Source organism: Pogoniulus pusillus, chromosome 36 (genome assembly GCF_015220805.1).
Source record: "Pogoniulus pusillus isolate bPogPus1 chromosome 36, bPogPus1.pri, whole genome shotgun sequence".
Classification (NCBI taxonomy): Eukaryota; Metazoa; Chordata; class Aves; order Piciformes; family Lybiidae; genus Pogoniulus; species Pogoniulus pusillus.
The window spans coordinates 740,780-761,723 of NC_087299.1; the positions used below are offsets into that span (position 1 = coordinate 740,780).

General features: G+C 60.2%; 1 protein-coding gene across 2 annotated transcripts in view; it reads left to right on the forward strand.

Annotated features, from left to right (window-relative positions):
* Positions 1–20,944, forward strand: part of EPHB2 (EPH receptor B2) — a 152,598-nt gene that overhangs the window by 124,093 nt on the left and 7,561 nt on the right. Inside the window, exons 7-13 of one of the 2 annotated variants that reach the window (XM_064172341.1) lie at positions 6,987–7,149; positions 7,939–8,047; positions 8,193–8,260; positions 11,861–11,983; positions 12,318–12,565; positions 13,118–13,333; positions 20,001–20,150. In XM_064172341.1, the coding sequence (XP_064028411.1) occupies positions 6,987–7,149; positions 7,939–8,047; positions 8,193–8,260; positions 11,861–11,983; positions 12,318–12,565; positions 13,118–13,333; positions 20,001–20,150 (1,077 nt within the window). The remainder of the gene's footprint in view (positions 1–6,986; positions 7,150–7,938; positions 8,048–8,192; positions 8,261–11,860; positions 11,984–12,317; positions 12,566–13,117; positions 13,334–20,000; positions 20,151–20,944) is intronic. The other variant, XM_064172342.1, reaches the window with a different exon arrangement.

Below are 20,944 nucleotides of genomic sequence, written 5' to 3' on the forward strand. Positions count from 1 at the left end.
GGCCACCAGAGAGTCTGCCTGGAGCCTTCTCCAGGCTGAAGGAGCCCAACTCTCTCAGACTGGCCTCACAGCCCTCAGATCAGTTTTGTGGCCCTCCTTTGGATGTGTCCTGCAGGTCCCTGTCTCTGCTGAGGACTCCAGAGCTGGCTGCAGCTCTCCAGGTGGGGTCTGACCAGAGAGGGGCAGAGGGGCAGAAGCATCTCACTTGCCCTGCTGGCCACGCAGTAGCCATGACACTGCAAGTGTGGGCTCTCTGCTGGTCTTTCAGGAGGAGCTTCTCACCTCTGTGGCACTTGTGGCAGGAGGGCCTGTTGCAGGGAGAGCTGAGGAGCAAGGGTCTGGAGTCTGATTTCACCCTCCTGGGGCGTTAGTGGGGAATGGAGAAGGTAGGAGCTCCTCCTGGCAGCTGGACCGTGCTGGCACTCTGAGCCTTGTGTACCCCAGAGGTGACCTCAGTGCCTGCGTGCAGCAGCCTGAACCTGGGGGTTGGAGCAGGGAGGAGCTCTCTGTGCTCCCACGGAGGGCACCTCCTGCTCTCTGGAGCTGGGGGAGGCTGCTCAGCAGGGATCCCACAGCTCTGGCTCTTCCTCAAGGAGCATTCCTGTGCCCTCTCCTCCCTGCCCACACAAGCTGAGGGACTGCAGGCCAGGGCTGTGCCAGTGTCCATCCCACGGGGCTGGAGCCGTGTGGCTGCTGACAGAGCTGCAGCCCACGCCGGGGCTGGTTCCAGCACCTGCCAAGCTCTGCCTCAACTTCATCCTTGCTCGCCAGGGGAGGTGGGGAGCAGGAGATTGGCCCTTCCAGAAATCTGCCCCCTCACACAAGAGCTTAGAAAGTGTACATTAAAACTGCAACCCAACTAATTAAAAAGCTTTGTGATTAAATGGAACTGGAAAGCTCCTTCCCAGCAGTTGCTGGAAGAAGTGATTAGTCCCCCCCCCCACCGCCTGCCTCTGACCTATTTTCTCCTCACCAAGAGCCAGAGGGAGAATGAGGAGGAGGGGGGGGGGGGTTCTTTGTAAGCTGTTAAATAGGTCCTGACCTATATTGCATAAATCACAGGCATTTATCTGACCCCTGGAAACGATCCCAGAATGCCTGGCAAGATGGATGAGGAGGTAACGAGAGAGCTCTGGAGAGCAAGAGGGGTCCCACCCCCAGGGACCTCCACGGAGAAACAAGATCTTAGGGAGCTCCTTCTCCTCCTCTCTCTCTCTCTCCCCCTTTCTCTCTTCCCCCTCCCCTCTGTTTTCTGAGGAGGCTGCAAATAAAGGGGAAGCTAATGCTGGTGGCCTCTCCTCACTGCCAGCCCCAGGGTGGGCATCTGCTTGCCCCACTGTCAGAGCTTAGGGCACAGAGTGTCCCTGCTCATGGGGACAGGTGGCCCAAGCCACAGTGCCTCTCACGGCAGCTGGTTGTGAGGTGGAGCTCTAGCCTGGCAGAGAGGCCAGCCCAGGCAGCCCCACTGCTGCTGCAGAGGCACTCACACAGCCCCAGCGACCTGCAAAGCTCATCCAGCCCAGCCCCTGCTCTCAGCAGGGACAGCTGCACCTGGAGCAGAGCCCCACACAGCCTCACCTGCAGTGCTGCCCAGGATGGGGCAGCTCCCACTTCTCTGGGCAACCTGGGCCAGGCTCTCACCACCCTCAGGGGCAAACATTTCTCCCTTCTCTCAGCTCTGAATCTCCCTCTTTTGGTTTCAAGCCATCATCCCTTGGCCTGGCACAACAGGCCCTACCCAAAAGGCTGTCCCCAGCTTCATGATACCTTCAGCTACTGAAAAGTCTCCATTAGGTCTCTCTGGAGCCTTCTCTTCTCCAGGCTGAACACCCCCAGCCCCCTCAGCCTGTCCTCACAGCAGAGCTGCTCCAACCCCCTGTTCATCTTCATGGCTTCCTCTGGACCATCAAGTCCAGATCCTTTCTGTGTTGAGGCCTCCAGAGCTGGCTCCAGCCCTGCAGGAGAGGTCTCCCCAAGCAGAGCAGAGCAGAGCAGACCAGACCAGAGGGACAGGCCAAGCAAGAGTCCTCTGCATTTCCACCAGGGCACTGCTTCTGCAGCCTTCTGTGGCTGCTTGGCTGCAGCTGTGTCTGGGATGAGTCCTGGTGCTGCAGTGCTGAGTTCACAGAACCACAGAATTGAGCAGGTTGGGAAAGACCTCTAAGATGATTGAGTCCAACCTATCCCCTAACCCTTCTCATGAGCTAACCCACGGCACTGAGTGCCTCCTGCAGCCTCCTCTTCAACACCTCCAGGCACAGCAACTCCACCACCTCCCTGGGCAGCCCATTCCAATGCCAGTCACTCTCTCTGCCAACAACTTCCTCCTAATATCCAGACTCAACCTGCCCTGGCACAGCTTGAGATACAGTTCTATTTTATTGGCATGGAAACAGCCCAGTGGGAAGAGCCAAAGGGAAGAGCCCAGAGGGAAGAGCTCAGAAGGAACAGCCCAGAGGGAAGAACCAAAGGGAAGAGCTCAAAGGGAAGAGCTCAGAGAGAAGAGCTCAGAAGGAAAGCCCAGAAGGAACAGACCAGAGGGAAGAGCTCAGAAGGAAGAGCCCAGAGAGAAGAGCTCAGAGGGAACAGCTCAGAGGGAAAGCCCAGAAGGAACAGACCAGAGGGAAGAGCTCAGAGGGAAGAGCCAAATGGAAGAGCTCAGAAGGAAGAGCCCAGAAGGATGAGCCCAGAGGGAAGAGCTCAGAGGGAAGAGCCCAGAAGGATGAACCCAGAGGGAAGAGCTCAGAGGGAAGAGCTCAGAAGGAAGAGCCCAGAGGAAAGAGCTCAGAAGGAAGAGCTCAGAAGGAAGAGCTCAGAGGGAAGAGCTCAGAAGGAAGAGCTCAGAAGGAAGAGCTCAGAGGGAAGAGCCCAGAGGGAGGAGCAGCAGCCCTGCATGGATTCTCCTCTAGCTAAGGAGATGAATGGGAAAGATCTGGAAACGCAGAATCCCAGAATGGGTTGGGTTGGAAACCCAACAGCTCATGCAGTGCCAGCCCCTGCCATGCCCAGGGACACCTCCCACTGGCCCAGCTTGCTCCAGGCCTCACTCAGCCTGATTTGAAACACTTCATAGATGAGAGGAGTCCACAGCCTCCCTGGCAGCCTGTGCCAGGCTCTCCCCACCCTCACGCTCAACAATTTCCTCCTCATCTCCACTCTCAGTCTCCCCTCTCCCAGCTCAAAGCCATTGTGCCTCGTCCTGGCACTCCCAGCCCTTGTCAGAAGTCCCTCCCCAGCTCTCCTGGAGCCCCTTCAGGCACTGGGAGGCTGCTCTGAGGTCTCCCTTCTCTTCTCCAGGCTGAGCAGCTCCAACTGTCTCAGCCTGTCCCCACAGGAGAGCATCTCCAGCCCTCTGAGCATCTTTGTGGCCTCCTCTGGGCACTCTCCAGCATCTCCAGGTCCTTCTTGTGCTGAGGGCTCCAGAACTGGAGGCAGTGCTGAGGGTGAGGTCAGAGCAGAGCAGAGGGGCATAATCCCCTCCCTGTGCTGCTGCTCTCCCTGCTCTGGCTGCAGCCCAGGAGGTAAGGGCTGCTCCCAGCACCTGAGTCCAAGAGGGATTTGGGTTTCCCTTTCCTGCTCTATTGATCACTTCTCTGTTACCAGATGCTGTTAGCAGAGGCTGTGCAGAGGCAACTGCCACATTTCCCTTCTGCTGGGGGCAGGGCAGGGCAGGGCAGGGCAGGGCAGAGCAGGGCAGGGCAGAGCAGGGCAGAGCAGGGCAGGGCAGGGCAGGGCAGGGCAGGGCAGGGCAGGGCAGGGCAGGGCAGGGCAGGGCAGAGCAGGGCAGGGCAGGGCAGAGCTGTTACCCCAGTGCCTAGTGATGTGTCTGCTCCTCACCCTCTCTCCATGAGGGGGTTCTGGGGGCTGTCCCATGTTTGTCTTACCCAGGGGTGAGTGCTGCCCTGGTGCAGAAGGGCTGAGTGGCTTTTGTCCTGCAGCAGTGCAGCTGGTGTGGGAGGCACAGCAGCCCTTGGATGTCTCCAAGCAGTGCTGGGGAAAGGGCATGGCTTGGCTGTGGGGCAGAGGCAACTCGTGGCAGCTGAGGTGGCACTAGAGCTGGTGTGGCCTTTGTGCTGCCCAGGAGCTGCTGGCAGAGGCCCAGCATCCCCAGACCTGGGTGTCAGCAGAGCTGCTGCCAAGGACAGCTTGAAGTGACCTTTCCTGCTCTGTTGGACATCATCATAGCTCAGCCTGCAGCCAGAGCTGCTGCCTGATGCTTCCCACCTGCTGTCAGCATGGAGGGGGAGCTGGGGTGTCCCTTCCCCCTTGTGCTGCCCACTTCTGCCCTGTCTGGGGAGACCAAGGAGATAATGAAATGGAGAAGAAGGCTTGCAGGGAGCCCTGTGATAGAATCACAGAGGTTGGAAAAGGCTTTCAAGGTCCTCAAGTTCAACCATTACCTAACTCTACCAGGGCCACTGCTACAGCACACCACACACAGACACTGGGCTGGAAAGCCAAAGCTCTCGAGATGGTCCCACCAGTGGTGAGATCTGTGGTGGGATCTGTGTACTGCACAGGCCCCTCCAGGGAGGCCAGCAGGATCCTGCTGCCCCATCTGAGCACCCCTGAATCACTGGATCACAGGCTCATACAATCACCCAGCTTGGCAGAGAGCTCCAAGCTCCTCAAGCCCAACCTAGCACCCAGCCCTGTGCAGTCACCCAGACCATGGCACTCAGTGCCCCAGCCAGGCCTGAACACCTGCAGGGACAGCAACTCCACCACCTCCCTGGGCAGCCCATTCCAATGGCAGCAGAGAGGTCCTGTCAGACCCCCCCGGGATGACAGAAGCCCCTGAGGGGGGCACAGATGTCCTCAGGGAGGGTGTCAGAGCCCAGTGCTGCCATCATAGGGCACTCCAGCCCATGGGCATCCAAGTTCATAGATGCTAGGGGTTGGAAGGGGCCTCTGGAGGTCTCCCACTCCAACCCCCTGAGAGCAGGACCATAACCTAGTGCAGGTGACACAGGAACACATCCAGGCAGGGCTGGAAAGGCTCTAGAGGAGACTCCACAGCCTCTCTGGGCAGCCTGTGCCAGGGCTCTGGGACCCTTCCAGAACACAGTTGAGGTGGAAGCTGCAGCTTCCATCCATTGCCTCTTGTCCTGTGCCAGGGCACAAGTGGGCAGAGGCTGTCCCTGTCCCTGTCCCTTCCTGACCCTCAGCCCTCAGCTATTGATAGACATTGCTCAGACCCCCTCTCAGCCTTCTCCTCTCCAGACTAAGCAGCCCCAGGGCTCTCAGCCTCTGCTCATCAGCAGTGCTCCAGTCCCTGCAGCATCCTTGTACCCTCCCCTGGACTCTCTCCAGCAGATCCCTGTCCCTCTGGAACTGGGGAGCCCAGAACTGGATGCAATATTCCAGGTGAGATTTCACCAGGGCAGAGCAGAGAGGCAGGAGAACCTCCCTGGATCTGCTGCCACACTCTGCTGAATGCCCCCCCGGACCCCATTGGCTTCTTGGCCACCAGGGCACATTGCTGCCCATGCAGAACTTGGTGCCCAGCAGCACTCCCAGGTCCTTCTCCATGAAGCTGCTCTCCAGCAGGTGAACCTCTCACCTGCACTGATGCAGGAGGTTGCTCCTCCCGGGGTGCAGGACTCAACACTTGTCCCTGCTGAACCTCATGAGCAGCAGCAGCAGAAGCAGACTTGACCTGGCCAGCAGCTGCCCTGGGCTGGGCCTGGGCTGCCTGGGGAATCACCACACACACTGCAGCTCGGCGGCGGTCAGGGGTGCCAAGTGCAGCTGGAGAGCTGTCACCAGTGCAGTGCCCCAGGGATCAGTGCTGGGCACAGTCCTGTTCAGCATCTTCAGTGCCACTGCTGAGGGCACAGACAGAGTCTGCTCAGCAGCTTTGCTGCTGATACCAAACTGGGAGGCTTGGCTGAGAGCCCTGGGGGCTGGGAGGCCATGCAGAGAGACTTGGGCAGAGTGGAGAGCAGGGCAGAGAGGAACCTGATGAGGCTCAACAGAGATCAGTGCAGAGTCCTGCACCTGGGAAGGAGTAAACTGCACCAGTACAGGGCAGGAGGTGATCTGCTGGAGAGCAACCCTGAGGAGAAGGGCCTGGGAGTGCTGCTGGGCACCAAGTTCTGCATGGGCAGCAATGTGCCCTGGTGGCCAAGAAGCCAATGTGGTCCTGGGGGGCATTCAGCAGAGTGTGGCAGCAGATCCAGGGAAGTTCTCCTGCCTCTCTGCTCTGCCCTGGTGAGATCCCATCTGGAGTACTAGGTCCAGTTCTGGGCTGCTCAGTTCCAGAGGTACAGGGATCTGCTGGAGAGAGTCCAGGGGAGGCTGTGAGGATGCTGAAGGGGCTGGAGGTTTGGGTGCCAAGGAGCAGGGGCCAGGCTCTGGTCAGCAGTGCCCTGTGAGAGGACACAAACTGGAACTCAGAAAGTTCCACCACAATGCAAGGAGAAACTTCTTTGGTGTGAGAGTGCTGGAGCCTGGAGCAGGCTGCCCAGAGAGGTTGTGGAGTCTCCTGCTCTGGAGACTTTCAAGCCCCTCCTGGCTGTGTTCCTGCGTGCACTGCCCTGGGTGACCCTGCTTTGGCAGGGGGGTTGGACTCAATGATCTCTGGAAGTGCCTTCCAACCCCTACCATTCCCTGTGTGATTCTGTGTGCACCACAGCTCCTAAGCCAGGGACAGGCAACGGGAAATGGGGAAGAGCAAATGGAGAGGGTGCTGAGGCTGATCAGGCAAAGGAGGAAGGAGAGAGGAAGGAGAGCAGTGCTAGGAGGAAGCAAGCAGAGAGGAGCAGTTCCCATCCCCCCCTGAGCTCAAGGCTTGGAGAAGCAATCTGAGTTTTCTAGCAGCTTCCTCAGAGCCTTCCCTGAGAGCTGGTGGGCAGCCCAGGGCCGTCCACACTGCTGGCCCAGCCCCGGGGGCCTCCCGCCCTGCGCCCTGCTGCGCTGCGCCTCCTCCTCCTCCCGCAACGGCTGCGGCCAGCTCTGGACACAGCTCTGTGCCTTCCTGGCAGGGTCTGAGCGAGCTGAACTCGACGGCACTGAAGAGCGCCACCAACACCGTGGCGGTGCAGAACCTCAAGGCTGGCACCATCTACGTGTTCCAGGTGCGGGCGCGGACGGTGGCCGGGTACGGGCGCTACAGCGGCAAGATGTACTTCCAGACCATGACCGAGGGTGAGTCTGCAGCCGCCGCTGCGCCGCACACGCTCGGAGCCTTGGCCAGGCAGCTGCGCCGGAGCAGGGCTGTGCCCCGGCTGCCAGGGCGTGCACAAGCCCCTTGTGCCCGCTCAGGCTGGCAAGACCCAGAGAGACACATGGGCACTGGGGGTCCCTGCAGGGAACCTCAGCAGCTGGGCCAGCTTCTGCCAGGGTTTTCTGGCACGGGGATGTGCCCACTCAGTCTGGTTTAGAGGAAATGAGACTTGCCACAGAATCACAGCACCTGGCAGCTTGGCAAAGCCCCTCAGGATCACCAAGTCCAACCTAGAACCCTACCCTGCATGATTCACCTACAGCCATGTCCCCAAGCACCACATCCAAAGCACCCTGAAGCACAGCCAGGCTGGGGGACTCCAGCACCTCCCTGGGCAGATCCCTCCAGTCCCTGAAAAGCTTTTTCCTGATGTCCAACCTAAACCTGCCCAGCCTCAGCTCGAGGCCGTTGCCCTGCTCTGTCTCCAGCCGCCTGCGAGCAGAGCGCAGCAGCAGCCTCTGCGCAGGGTCCCTGCGGGCAGGCGCTGCGGTGGCAGGCACAGGCTCTCCATGTGCCCGTCCGTGCTGCCAGGTGAGCAGCAGAGCAGCTCGCACGGCGCTGACCTGCCCTCGCTGCGGGGCTCCCTCGGACCACAGCCCTGCCCACGCCACGCAGGGGTGGGCAGCGCTGGGGCTCTGCTGTCCTTGCTGGAGCCGCTGCGCAGCTCCATCCCTGCCGCCCTAACCCCGTCCCTGTCCCTTGCGTGCCAGCCGAGTACCAGACGAGCGTGCAGGAGAAGCTGCCCCTCATCATCGGCTCCTCGGCAGCAGGCCTGGTGTTCCTCATCGCCGTGGTCGTCATCGCCATCGTCTGCAACAGGTCAGGCTGAGCCGGGCGGGGCCGTGCGGGGGCAGCGAGCGGGGCCGAGGGGTGGGGGGCAGGAGGGTGAGAGGAGAGAGGTGGCCCCGCGGTGCCCCCCAGCCCTGCGGGCACGGCTGCCGCTCAGGACTGCCTTTCCTTCCAGAAGACGTGGCTTCGAGCGAGCCGACTCCGAGTACACCGACAAGCTGCAGCACTACACCAGCGGCCACAGTAGGTACCGCGACCGCCCCGGCCCCGCTGCGGCCTCCGCCTGTCCCCTGCGCTCCTTGCCTGCCCCGGCGGGCAGGGCCAGCCTGTGCAGCTGTGCCAGGAGGCCCTCGGGGCTGTCTCTGCTGCAGTCTGCCTGCTGCAGTCGCTCCAGAGCTGCCGTGCAGGAGCACTGTGCATGCCCTGCAGAGCTGCAGCACCCAGCCCCCGCCCGGAGCCTCTCTGCTGCAGCGCAGCTCCTGTCACCGCACCTCGTCCTGCTGCTCTGCCCAGCCTGGGGGTAGCAGCCAGCCCCTTCTGCACCTCCTGCAGATTGCTCTCCCCTGCATCCCTCCTGCTGCCTTTCACAGGCTCACAGGTGTCAGGGGTTGGAAGGGACACAAAGAGCTCATCCAGTCCAACCCCTGCCAGAGCAGGACCACACAATCTAGCTCAGGGCACACAGGAACACATCCAGACAGGCCTGGAAAGGCTCCAGAGAAGGAGACTCCACAGCCTCTCTGGGCAGCCTGTGCCAGGGCTCTGGGACCCTTCCAGTCAAGAAGTTGCCCTTGTGCTGAGCTGGAACCTCCTGTGCTGCAGCTTCCATCCATTGCTGCTTGTCCTGTCCCAGGGAGCAGTGAGCAGAGCCTGTCCCCTCCCTCCTGACCCCCAGCCCTCAGAGAGTTACAGACATTGATTCAATCCCCTCTCAGTCTTCTCTTCTCCAGACTAAGCAGCCCCAGGGCCCTCAGCCTCTCCTCATCAGGCACTGCTCCAGTCCCCTCCTCATCCTCGTGGCCTCCACTGGACCCTCTCCAGCAGATCCCTGTCCCTCTTAAACTGCCTTTGCTAGATCCCACCCCAGTGCTCCCAGAATCCCAGCAGATGTGAGATGCATCTATAGCTGGAGCACAGTATGTGGTGTGCCCTCCCTTCCAGCCTGCCTGTGTGCACCCCCAGCACTGCTGTCTTCAGCCTCACTGCACACCCTGCTGCATCCTCCTTCCTCTCACCAGCCCCTGGCATGCCATGTGCAGTGCCCTCTTGAATACTCTTCTCCCCCCTCACCAGAGCCCTGCTGGAGTCTGCTTTGCCCAAGTCCCAGCTGTGATTTGCCTCCTGCAGCTGCAGGACTCCTGCCCTTTTGTGCCTCGCTGCTCAGAGCGGGACACAAGACTTCAGCTGGGACACTGCTGCCGGGAGGCAGAGCCCTGGGCAGTGCCCCCTGCCTGAGGGCAGGTGATGCAGATGCAGCTCTGGGCTGTTTGTCAGTCCCTGCTGCGCCTGCAGACAGACACTCACACTTTCTGCAGGCTCTGCTGTGGAGCATGACAGCCTCAGGCTGGGGAGCATTAACAGCTGTGTCCACAACTGTTGGAACAGCCTCGATGCCATCAGGTGCAGGTCACAGAGTCACAGAATCCCCCGGCTGGAAAGGACCTCAGGATGACTGAGTCCAGCCACAAGGCAGCTCCTCTCTGCACACAGCTGTCAGGCCATCGCCCTCAGCTCCTCACCCAGATGTCTTTCAAACACCTCCAGGGATGGGGACTGCACCAGCTCCCTGGGCAGCCTGGGACACTGCCCCAACACCCTTTGGGTGCAGACATTTTTCCTGATCTCCAACCTGAACCTCCCCTGGTGAGACTTGAGGCCATTTCCTCATCCTGGCACTCATTACTTGTTGGCTCCAACCTGCTTTCAGGAGATGAACCTATAAAGGTCCTGGGCTGCCTTCAGACACATTGTCACTCAAGACACCAGCCCAAGGCACAGTCCCTGCCCAGCTCCAAGGCTCCAGCTTGTGGTTAGCAAGTTGGTGAGGTCCAGGGGGCCTGTGAGCTCTGCCAGGTTCACAGCAGCAAGCTTGGATCCCACCAGCAGCCTGTGTGTGGAGCTGGGAGTTGTGCCTCTGCTTCTGTCTTGGACTTCTGATTTCCTGAGCTGCCAGCTCTGCTCTCCAGACACCTCACTGGTGTGGGGCAGGCCAGTGGGCAGCAGAGTGAGTGCAGGAGGGGGAGAAGTGCAAGGCTGCAGGCAGGAGGTGCCCCCTAGGGCAGGTAGAACACAGGGTGGCACCATCAGTCCAACCTCACCAGGTCCCATAGCCATTGCCTCTCACAGGAGCATTGGTTGTGTCTGCTGCTCTGCCTGGAAGGGGCAGATTGGCTTTGCAGTTTCCCCACGCTCCCCTACAGCTTCTCCTGGCTGCACTGAGGCTGCCGAGGGGGAAGCCAGCCTCAGGCAGGGTTACCTGTCAGGAGAATGGGGACCTGGACTGCCCTTCCTCTGTGCACTGCCCTGCAAGCAGTCTGGGTTATGGAGTCTGCATTTCAGAGAGGGACATCAGAGTTAAGCAGGTTGGGAAAGACCTCTAAGATGATTGAGTCCAACCTATCCCCTGACCCTACTGATGAACTGACCCACGGCACTGAGTGCCTCCTGCAGCCTCCTCTGAAACACCTCCAGGCACAGCAACTCCACCACCCCCTGGGCAGCCCATTCCAGTGCCAATCACTCTCTCTGACAACAACTTCCTCCTAACATCCAGCCTGAACCTGCCCTGGCACAGCCTGAGGCTGTGTCCCCTTCTTCTGTCCCTGGGTGCCTGGCAGCAGAGCCCAACCCCACCTGGCTACAGCCTCCCTTCAGGTAGCAGCAATGAGCTCTGCCCTGAGCCTCCTCTGCTGCAGGCTGCACCCACCCAGCTCCCTCAGCCTCTCCTCACAGGGCTGTGCTCCAGGCCCCCATCTCTTTGTGAGGAAAGGCTGAGGGACTTTCAAGCCAGGAGGAGACTGAGAGAGGTTTAATTAGTGCTTATAAATACTTGGAGGATGGGTGTCAGGAGGATGGGGCCAGGCTCTTTCAGTGGTGTCCAGTGACAGGACAAGGGGCACAGACTTTTAACATCAGAAGTTCCACCTAAACATGAGAAGGAACTTCTTCAGTTTGAGAGTGGCAGAGCCCTGGTGCAGGCTGCCCAGAGAGGTGGTGGAGTCTCCAGCTCTGGAGACATTCAGAGCCTGCCTGGACACCGTCCTGTGCAGCCTACTGTAGGTGAGCACTCTTTGGCAGGGAGGTTGGCCTGGATGATCTCCAGAGGTCCCTGCCAACCTCTAACATTCCGTGGACTCTGTCATTCTGTGGCTGCCAAGCTCAGGTCTCCTCCTCCAGTATCCCCTGCCTCTGGTGTTGTGCCGAGGTGCAGCAGGGAGGGAGAGCTGCAGTCCTGGGGCGGCGTTGCAGCAAGGTGTGGCACTGCTGTGGCGATGGTCAGTGGCACTCAGCACCCTGTCTGCAGAGCAGCTGCTTCTCTTGCTTCTCCTCTGGATGTGCTAAAGCCAAGTCCTGCTGCAGAGGTTCTCTGTGGCCCTAGCTAAGGATGCAGCCCCCAACTGCCCCAGCCAAGCCTTAGGGGCAGCCTTCAGTAGAATCCAGCCTTGTTCGTCTTGTGCATGCTCCTTCTCAGGCTGCTTGGCTGTGTCTGCTTCGTGCCCTCCATGATGCAGCTTGTGGAGTTAGAAACGACCCTCAGAGAAAGGTCTGCCTTTCCCTTGATGCCAGCTGCCAGCCCTTCCCTTGGCATCTGTCTGTCTGACTCTCTCCCTCACCTTCATGCAGTGACTCCAGGGATGAAGATCTACATCGACCCTTTCACCTACGAGGATCCCAACGAGGCTGTCAGGGAGTTTGCGAAGGAAATCGACATCTCCTGTGTCAAAATCGAGCAGGTGATCGGCGCAGGTGGGTCAGCAGCATCCCCTCTGGGGCTCACCTGTACTGCAAGGAGTGGTGCCAGGGAGGCCTTACCCTGAGCCCCAGCCTGCACTGGCAGCAGCCCAGCGTGGCAGGAGCAGGTGCATGCAGTGCTGCAGGCAGGAGGTTCTCGTGTCCAGTGCTCCTCAGCAGTGGTGAGCTCAGGACAATGCCTTTGGTGTGGAGCGAGGAAGGAGGCACGGATCAGAGGGTGGGTGGGCAGCTCAGGGGTGAGCAGGGTGGACATGATGGAGTCCCTTGGGGAGTAAGGCCACTGCCGTGGTGTGGGCCACTGAGAAGCTGCCTGTTTGCCTCCTGACAGGGGAGTTTGGCGAGGTGTGCAGTGGGCACCTCAAGCTTCCCGGCAAAAGAGAGATCTTTGTAGCCATCAAGACCCTGAAGTCTGGCTACACGGAGAAGCAGAGGAGAGACTTCCTGAGCGAGGCCAGCATCATGGGGCAGTTCGACCACCCCAACGTCATCCACCTGGAGGGGGTGGTGACCAAGAGCTCCCCGGTCATGATCATCACCGAGTTCATGGAGAATGGGTCGCTGGACTCCTTCCTGCGGGTATGAGGTCCTGGGAGCCTGCAGCTCCAGCAGCTGTCTGGGGCAAGAGGGAGACAGAAGGGAAGTTTCCCTTCCCTGTGCCTGTAGAGCAGTGCCCTGCAGTGCCCAGCATCCCCTGCCAGAGGTCTGTGCCTCGGGAACAGAGGTGGAGGTGGCACTGAGGCTGTCATCTGTCACATGTCTGTCTTCTCACGACTCGTGAGGGGCTGTGCTGCCCACAGGGGCACATCCAAACAGGGCAGTCTGGGGTAGCTTTAACACGGGAGGGCTTTGCCTCCAGCTGCTCTGGACGGGCATTTGTGGACCCGAGTCTGACCTGGGCACTTCACTTGGCCCCCTCTGAGCCTTTCTGTGCAAGGGGTGGCAGTTCTGTCACCTCTGCATGACAGCAGCCACCTTGCTGACATCCACAGGGTGTCTGAGCATAGCCTGCACCCTGTGAGCGCTGCCCGCTGCCGAGGAGCCTGGGTGCTGCTGGCACAGCCGTGGCACAGCCGCGGGGCAGCGGCAGAGGCTGCCGCCCTGACGCGGGCTGTGCCTGTCTCCCCGCAGCAAAACGACGGGCAGTTCACGGTGATCCAGCTGGTGGGCATGCTGCGGGGCATCGCAGCGGGCATGAAGTACCTGGCAGACATGAACTACGTGCACCGGGACCTGGCCGCGCGCAACATCCTGGTGAACAGCAACCTGGTGTGCAAGGTGTCCGACTTCGGCCTCTCCCGCTTCCTGGAGGACGACACCTCCGACCCCACCTACACCAGCGCCCTGGTACGGCTCGGCCCGCGGACCAGGCTGTACTGGCCCCCTCTGCACCTCCCAGGGGCTCAGAATAGCTAACAGCAGTGCAGCAGTGGGACACCTTCCCCCTGCCCCAGGGGTTGGATGGAGAGAGGAGAGCAGGGGTGAAAAGCAGGCAGGGAAGAGCCTGGCCCCCGCTGGGAGCAGTAACCGAGAGGTGGTTTGGGTAGGGCAGTTAGAGACGGCGCAGGGCAGAGGAGCAAGGCAGGACCCTGTACAGGTACAGCTGCACTGGAGGCAGCGGAGGAGGCAGAACCAGGAAGGGTTTGTCCAGCTCCTGGTAAAAAGGGGAGCAGCAGGAGCCGGGGGGGCACTGGCAGGCAGGGCGAGAGAGGGAGAGAAACAGAATTCCTGGGATTGTAGGGGTCTGACAGGAGGGGGGAGTGGGCAAACCACTGCACCTGGGCTCGGGTTCAGACCACTCCCAGGGAGCAGTCAGGAGGACCTGGGGCCAGGTTCAGATCCATCCCCCCCACAGGGTTAACCATTTACAAGGGGTCAGATGGGAAGGAGCAACGAAGCAAGGCACAGTTCCCCCTGTGAGGTCCTGTCCAGTTGACTTGGATATCTCCAGGGATGGCCCCAGCCACCTCCCTGGGCACTCTGCTGCAGTGCTCCAGCAGCCTCCTGCTGCAGAACTTGTTCCTCACATCCAATCTCAATCTGCTCTGCTCCACTTTGCAGCCATTGTCCCTGCTGCTGTCCCTGCAGCCCTTTGCACACAGTCCCTCTGCAGCCTGCTTGTGGCCCCTCCAGGTCCTGGCAGGCTGCTGTTAGGTCTCCCTGGAGCCTTCTCTTCTCCAGGCTGAACTCCCCCAGCCCCATCAGTCTGTCCTCACAGCAGAGCTGCTCCAACCCCTGATCATTGTCATGGCCTCCTCTGAACCTGCTCCATCAGGTCCAGATCCTTCCCGTGTTGAGGGCTTCAGAGCTGGCCCGAGCCCTGCAGAGGAGGTCGAGCAGAGCAGAGGGGCAGGATCTCCTCTCTCCATCTCTGGCCCAGGCTGCCCTTGGCCTTGTGTGCTGCAAGCTCACACTGCCTGCTCCTGTCCAGCTTCTTGCCCACCAGCACCCCCAAGTCCTCCTCAGTGCTGCATTCCATCCCCTCCTGCCCCAGCCTAGGTTGATGATGTGTTCTGGCCTAGCTGAATGTCCCTGCACTTGTTGAACCTCATGAGGTTCACCTATGCCCAGCCCTCCAGCCTGTCCAGGTCCCTTTAGATGCCATCCTGTCCCTCTGGCACCTTGCCAGCACCACTCAGCTTGGTGTCACTTGCAGACTGCTGCTGATGCCTTGATCCTGCTGCCTGTATCCCATGGCTGCTGTGGGCCCCATTCCTGCAGGTAACTGAGCCTCTCCCAAAGATGTCTGCAGGCATGCAGCTGTCCCTGCTAAAGCCTGTAGTTGGAGGATGTGTCAGTATCTGCCCAGCCTGGCCCAGCTGGGCCTCCAAGGTGCTGCCCTGACAGATTTGTTGCCAGGACAGCAAGCCTGAGGCTTTCCCAGCCCTGCCCAGCTGTGCTGCCCTGCTGCCTGGGCAGCCCTGACCTTTTCCCATCTCACATCGTGGGCTCAGCCCCAGGAGCAGGAGCTGTGAGGACAGATCTGCAGTGTGACTGTCTGCTGGAGGAAGGTCTGTGGTACCAGAGAATGGTCCTGCAGAGCATCTCTCTGAGGTAGAGAGGAACATTCCCAGAGATGGCTTCACAGTCATGTAGCACATTCCCAGGAATGCTGTGGTGCCAGTGGCACAGGTTCCAGCAGGGCCTTGCAGGCTGGCTCAGGCTGCAGCCGTTGCTGCTGCTGGGTGGGATTGCAGCCAGCAGTTCTCACGAGTGCTGCTGCAGGACCAGTGCTGAGCTTCATCACCTCTGCCAGGACCTCTTGGAAGTAGCTGGTGATAGAGCTGGGGCATGGCCAAGGGGCTGAGGCTGTAGTGAGGTGGAGTTTGGCCTCTTGTCCCTAGTGACAAGTGATGGGACAAGAGGAAAAGGCCTCAGGTTGCACCAGGGGAGGTTTGGCTTCAACATCAGAAGAAACTTCTTGACTGAGAAGGTTCTCGAGGAGGCTGCCTGGAGAGGGGGTGGAATCTCCATCCTGGAGGTGCTTCAAAGAGGCAGAGATGTGTTGCTGAGGGCCATAGTTAGCACCAGAGGTGGTGGACTGGATGAGCTTCAGGGCCTTTTGCAGCTGAAGTGATTTGAAGGTGCCAGTGGTGAGATGCCTGGCACGGCAGCTGGCACTCAGCTGTGACAGCAGTTGAGTACCTAGCAAACACCTGACAGTGTTCACATTTCTTCTCATCTGAGCTGGTGGAGCTTCACACCTCACTCTCTGGCTTTTACAAACACTGGCAGCCTCTGTCCTCCCAGGGTCATCCTTACATCCACTTCATCCCCCTGTGCTCAGCTCCAGCCATGGCAGCTTCTAGTGTCTGCTGCTGGCTTCTGCTCCCGTCGCTGTGCCTGCAGCTCCTCTGTCACCTCTTACTTACTCCTCTTGAGCTGTGGCCATCCCAGCAGGATGTGCACCATCTCCTGTGACAGGCTGTGTGCAGCAGCAGAGCAGCACAAGCAGCAGGATCTTCCTCTCCACGATGCACCATCCTCAACTGTCCCAAGACCCTAGGGCTTTGTCCCAGCAGCTTGTGTCTGTGGGTGGGCAACAGCCACAAGCTGTGGCTTGGGAGGTTGCTGCTGAGCCTTAGGAAAATCATGGAGTCATAGAATGGTTTGGGTTGGAAGGGACTTGCAGGATTGTCCAGTTCCAAGCCCCTGCCATGGGGCACCTTCCATTAGCCCAGGTTGCTCAAGGCCTCTCCAAGCCTGATCTTGAAAACTTGCAGGGAGGAGGTGTCCAGAGCTGCTCTGGGCAACCTGTTCCAGTGTCTCACCAGCCTCACAGCAAAGAACTTCTTCCTAATGTCCAACCTAAGACTCCCCTGCTCTAGTTTCAATCCATTCCCCCTTGTCCTGTCACTCCCAGCCCTTGTCAAAAGTCCCTCTCCAGCTCTCCTGGAGCCCCTTCAGGCACTGCAAGGCTGCTTCAAGGTCTCCCTGTAGCCTTCTCTAGGCTGAGCAGCCCCAACTCTCCCAGCCTGTCCTCATAGCAGAGGTTCTGCAGCCTCTGATCATCTTTGTGGCCTCCTCTGGACCCTCCCCAATAGTTCTGTGTCCCTCTTGTGCTGGGGGCTCCAGAGCTGGATGTGGTGCTGCAGGTGGGGTCTCACCAGAGGAGGGGGGCAGCATCCCCTCCCTTGCCCTGCTGCCCACACTGCCTGGGGTGCAGCCCAGGGCATGGGTGGCTTTTTGGGCTGCCAGTGACCATGGCTGGCTCATGTGCAGCTCCTCACCCACCAGCACTCACAGGTCCCTCTCTGCAGGGCTGCTTCCAATCATTAGAACAGCCTCCTGCAGCAGGGTGGTGAAGCTGTGGGTCAGAGCCCTGCGGAGCTGGGAAGCCTCCCTGGAGAGCGCCCCGGGAGGAGCCTCAGGCTGTGATTTCTCCTCCAGGACTTCCCCTTCAGCCATTCTTCCAAGCACTGCCTGTCAGGAGCTGTGCTGAGGTCCTGCCTGGTGCAGAGGCCATGCAGTTCTGGGTGGAGTGCTTTGGTCTCCCCCCTCTTGTGGAAAACAAAATGTTTTGTCTGAGGTCTGTGGCCGGGAGCAGGTTAAGGAACCTTCTCCTTTGCTCATTACCGCAGCATGTGCAGAGCCTGAGCACCGCCGAGCCTGGGAGGCTCCCAGTGAGCCCTGGCAGTCACTCACTGACAAAACCTAATGTGCCTTAATCTGCTCCCAGCCACGCAGTGCAGACCACTTCGCTTACTTTGCAGCAGGGAGGAAGATTTTCCCTCTGCAGGTCCCTCGAGTGGGGAATGGCTCAAGGCCAAAGGCTCTTGTGGAGGCTGCAAGGGCTTAAGCTGAGCATTGCAATTCCTGTCCCCATGCTGGGCACTCAGCTGCAAACTCCTGAGTCCTGCTGATTGCCTCACAGCTGCTGCTGCTCACCAGGTTGATGGAGACCCCAGTGCCCACCACTGACCAGTGTGCCATGCTAAAGACCCCAGTGCCCACCCTGTCTGCCCCAGTGCCCACCACTGACCTGTGTGCCATGCTAAAGACCCCAGTGCCCACCCTGTCTGCCCCAGTGCCCACCACTGACCAGTGTGCCATGCTAAAGACCCCAGTGCCCACCCTGTCTGCCCCAGTGCCCACCACTGACCAGTGTGCCATGCTAAAGACCCCAGTGCCCACCCTGTCTGTCCCAGTGCCCACCACTGACCAGTGTGCCATGCTAAAGACCCCAGTGTCCACCCTGTCTGCCCCAGTGCCCACCACTGACCAGTGTGCCATGCTAAAGACCCCAGTGCCCACCCTGTCTGCCCCAGTGCCCACCACTGACCAGTGTGCCATGCTAAAGACCCCAGTGCCCACCCTGTCTGCCCCAGTGCCCACCACTGACCAGTGTGCCATGCTAAAGACCCCAGTGCCCACCCTGTCTGCCCCAGTGCCCACCACTGACCAGTGTGCCATGCTAAAGACCCCAGTGCCCACCCTGTCTGCCCCAGTGCCCACCACTGACCAGTGTGCCATGCTAAAGACCCCAGTGCCCACCCTGTCTGCCCCAGTGCCCACCACTGACCAGTGTGCCATGCTAGAGACCCCAGTGTCCACCCAGTCTGCCCCAGTGCCCACCACTGACCAGTGTGCCATGCTAGAGACCCCAGTGTCCACCCAGTCTGTCCCAGTGCCTACCACTGACCAGTGTGCCATGCTAGAGACCCCAGTGTCCACCCAGTCTGCCCCAGTGCCTACCACTGACCAGTGTGCCATGCTAAAGACCCCAGTGCCCACCCTGTCTGCCCCAGTGCCCACCACTGACCAGTGTGCCATGCTAGAGACCCCAGTGTCCACCCAGTCTGCCCCAGTGCCTACCACTGACCAGTGTGCCATGCTAAAGACCCCAGTGCCCACCCTGTCTGCCCCAGTGCCCACCACTGACCAGTGTGCCATGCTAAAGAAGGTCTTCACTCAGCCTCTGGATCAGTGAGTTTGGAATCAGGGACTGGGCTGGGAGGTTCATGTTGCACCTTGTGAAAGTCAGAGAATGCTCTGAGCTGGCACCAAAGCTCATCCAGTGCCAACCCCGTTCCTGCCAGCCCAGGTGCCTCAAGGCCTCATGCAGCCTGGCCTTGAAAACACTCCAGGGTTGGAATCTTCTGGGACCTCTTCTGGGCAGTCTGTCCCAGTGCCTCACCACCTTCACAGGGAGGGATTTCTTCCTGATGTCTTGCCTAAATCCAGCTTCTTCCACTCTGGAGCCACTGTGCCTACTGCTGTCACTCCATGCCTTTGTCCAGAGTCCCTTCCCAGCTCTGCTGGAGCCCCTTCAGGTACAGGAAAGCTGCTCTAAGGTCTACATGAAGCCTTCCCTTCTCCAGGCTGAACAACCCAAACTCTCTCAGCCTGCCTGGGGCAAGGCAAGAGGCCAGATGTACATCAACAGACTGGCACAGGAGCACTCCACTCGAGCAGGAGACAGCACTGGCTGCAGAGCCTGCAGATGGAGGAGGATGAGGATGGGCTTCTAATTCCTCTTCTTCTCTGGAGATACTTAGGTGACAGCAGAAGCATAGAGGGAGGTTTGAAGCAGAACTTTCTATGTTCATAGCTGTTCATTGCTCTGCTAAAAGCCTCCTGGCAGGATGGGCACTGCCATCTCAGGGCTGGCTGCAGCAGCAGGCGGGTGGAAGGAGCTGGCTTCGTTTGGTATGGTGGAGAGGAGGCTGAGGAGACACCTCCGAGTGACAGGGGCTAGTTACAAAGAACCACAGCATGCTGGGGGATGAAGGCACCTGGAAAGCTCATCCAGTCCAAGCCCCTGCCAGAGGAGGGGCACCCAGGGCAGGGCACTCAGGGACACAGACAGGAGAGTTTGAAAGTCTCCAGAGCAGGAGACTCCACAGCCTCTCTGGGCAGCCTGCTCCAGGCTCCAGCACCCTCACACTGACAGAGGTTTCCCCTCCTGTTGCCCTGGCACCTCCTCTGCCCCAGTTGGCACCCAGTGCCTTTTCTTCTGCCCTTGGCCACCCTTGGGCAGAGCCTGGCTGTGTCCTGCCCACATTGCCCTGCACACCTTTAGCACAGCACTGAGGGCAGCCCTCAGGCTGCTCTGCTGCCAGCTCCCAGCCCCAGCTCCCTCAGCCTGGCCCCACAGGAGCTGTTCACTGCCTGCAGCAGCCTGGGGGCTCTGGGCTGGGCTCTCTCCAGCAGTTCTCTGAGCTCCTTCTTGACCTGAGGGGCCCCAAACTGGGCACAATATTCCGAAGCAGACAGAGGTGAACCCTTGGCAGTGGTCCCAGAGGATGTATTAAGAGGAAATAGGCCAAACTGACGTGGCAGGTCCACGGTGAAGAGCAGAGAGGGCTTTGTCTGAGGGGGTGGTGGAGCCCTGGGCCAGCCCAGCAGGCAGATGTGGGGACCTCATCCTTGAAGCTCTGCCAGGCTCGGCCAGGCCAGGCACAGCCTCCTGGACGCGGCGGTGGGGGCAGTCCTGTGTCCCTGTAGGGCTCCCCCAGCGTGCTGGAGGCAGCTGGACACTGACCTCTGCCTGTTCCTGCTCTGCTCCCTGCAGGGGGGCAAGATCCCCATCCGCTGGACCGCGCCCGAGGCCATCCAGTACCGCAAGTTCACCTCGGCCAGCGACGTCTGGAGCTATGGCATCGTCATGTGGGAGGTGATGTCCTACGGAGAGAGGCCCTACTGGGACATGACCAACCAAGACGTGAGTGCCTGGGGGCAGCACAGCCTGGGAGCAGGCACCGGGGGCAGGGGGTGCGAGCTGGCAGAGGGGAGAGCCAGGCTGGATGCTAGGAAAGGGTTCTTTGCAGTGAGGGGGGAGACACTGGCACAGGCTGGGGGGGGAGACACTGGCACAGGTTGAGGGTAGTGAGACACTGGCACAGGTTGCTCAGGGAGGTTGTGGAGCACAGAAGCACCCAATGTGATCTTTGATCTGGAGGCAGAGCTGTAGGTGAGGTCTGAGCAGAGCAGAGCAGAGGGGCAGAATCCCCTCCCTGTGCTGCTGCCCTCCCTGCTCTGGCTGCAGCCAGCACTCAGCTGGCTCTGGGCTGTGACCAGTGCTGACTCCTGGGCACTCTGGCTCCAGCTGACACCCCCAAGGCCTTCTCCTCCGGGCTGCTCTCAAGCCATTCTGAGATGCCTGCAACCAGGTGGCATTGGCCTTCTCCCTGACTTCTGTCAGGCCCCTCCCTTTCCCACCCCCCCCCAGGACCTCTCCCCTCGCTGCCCTCTCCTGCACAAGCCCTGTGCCAGCCCCAGTTCAGCGGGTGGGCACGGCAGAGCCTGTGGCTGCATGGTGCCTGTCCCCAGCTGCAGGACACCGTGGCCCAGAAGCTGTCACCACTTAACTGCAGCTGTGCCCCCTTCCCCTGGGCACGTGTGGCTGCTTGGCGCCGCTTAGCCTCCTGACCCCGAGGTGTGAGCTGCTGGGGAGCTGCTGGGGCGGCGCAGGCGGCGAGCGGCTGCTGCCCGCTGCCGGAGCGGGGTGGGAACCGC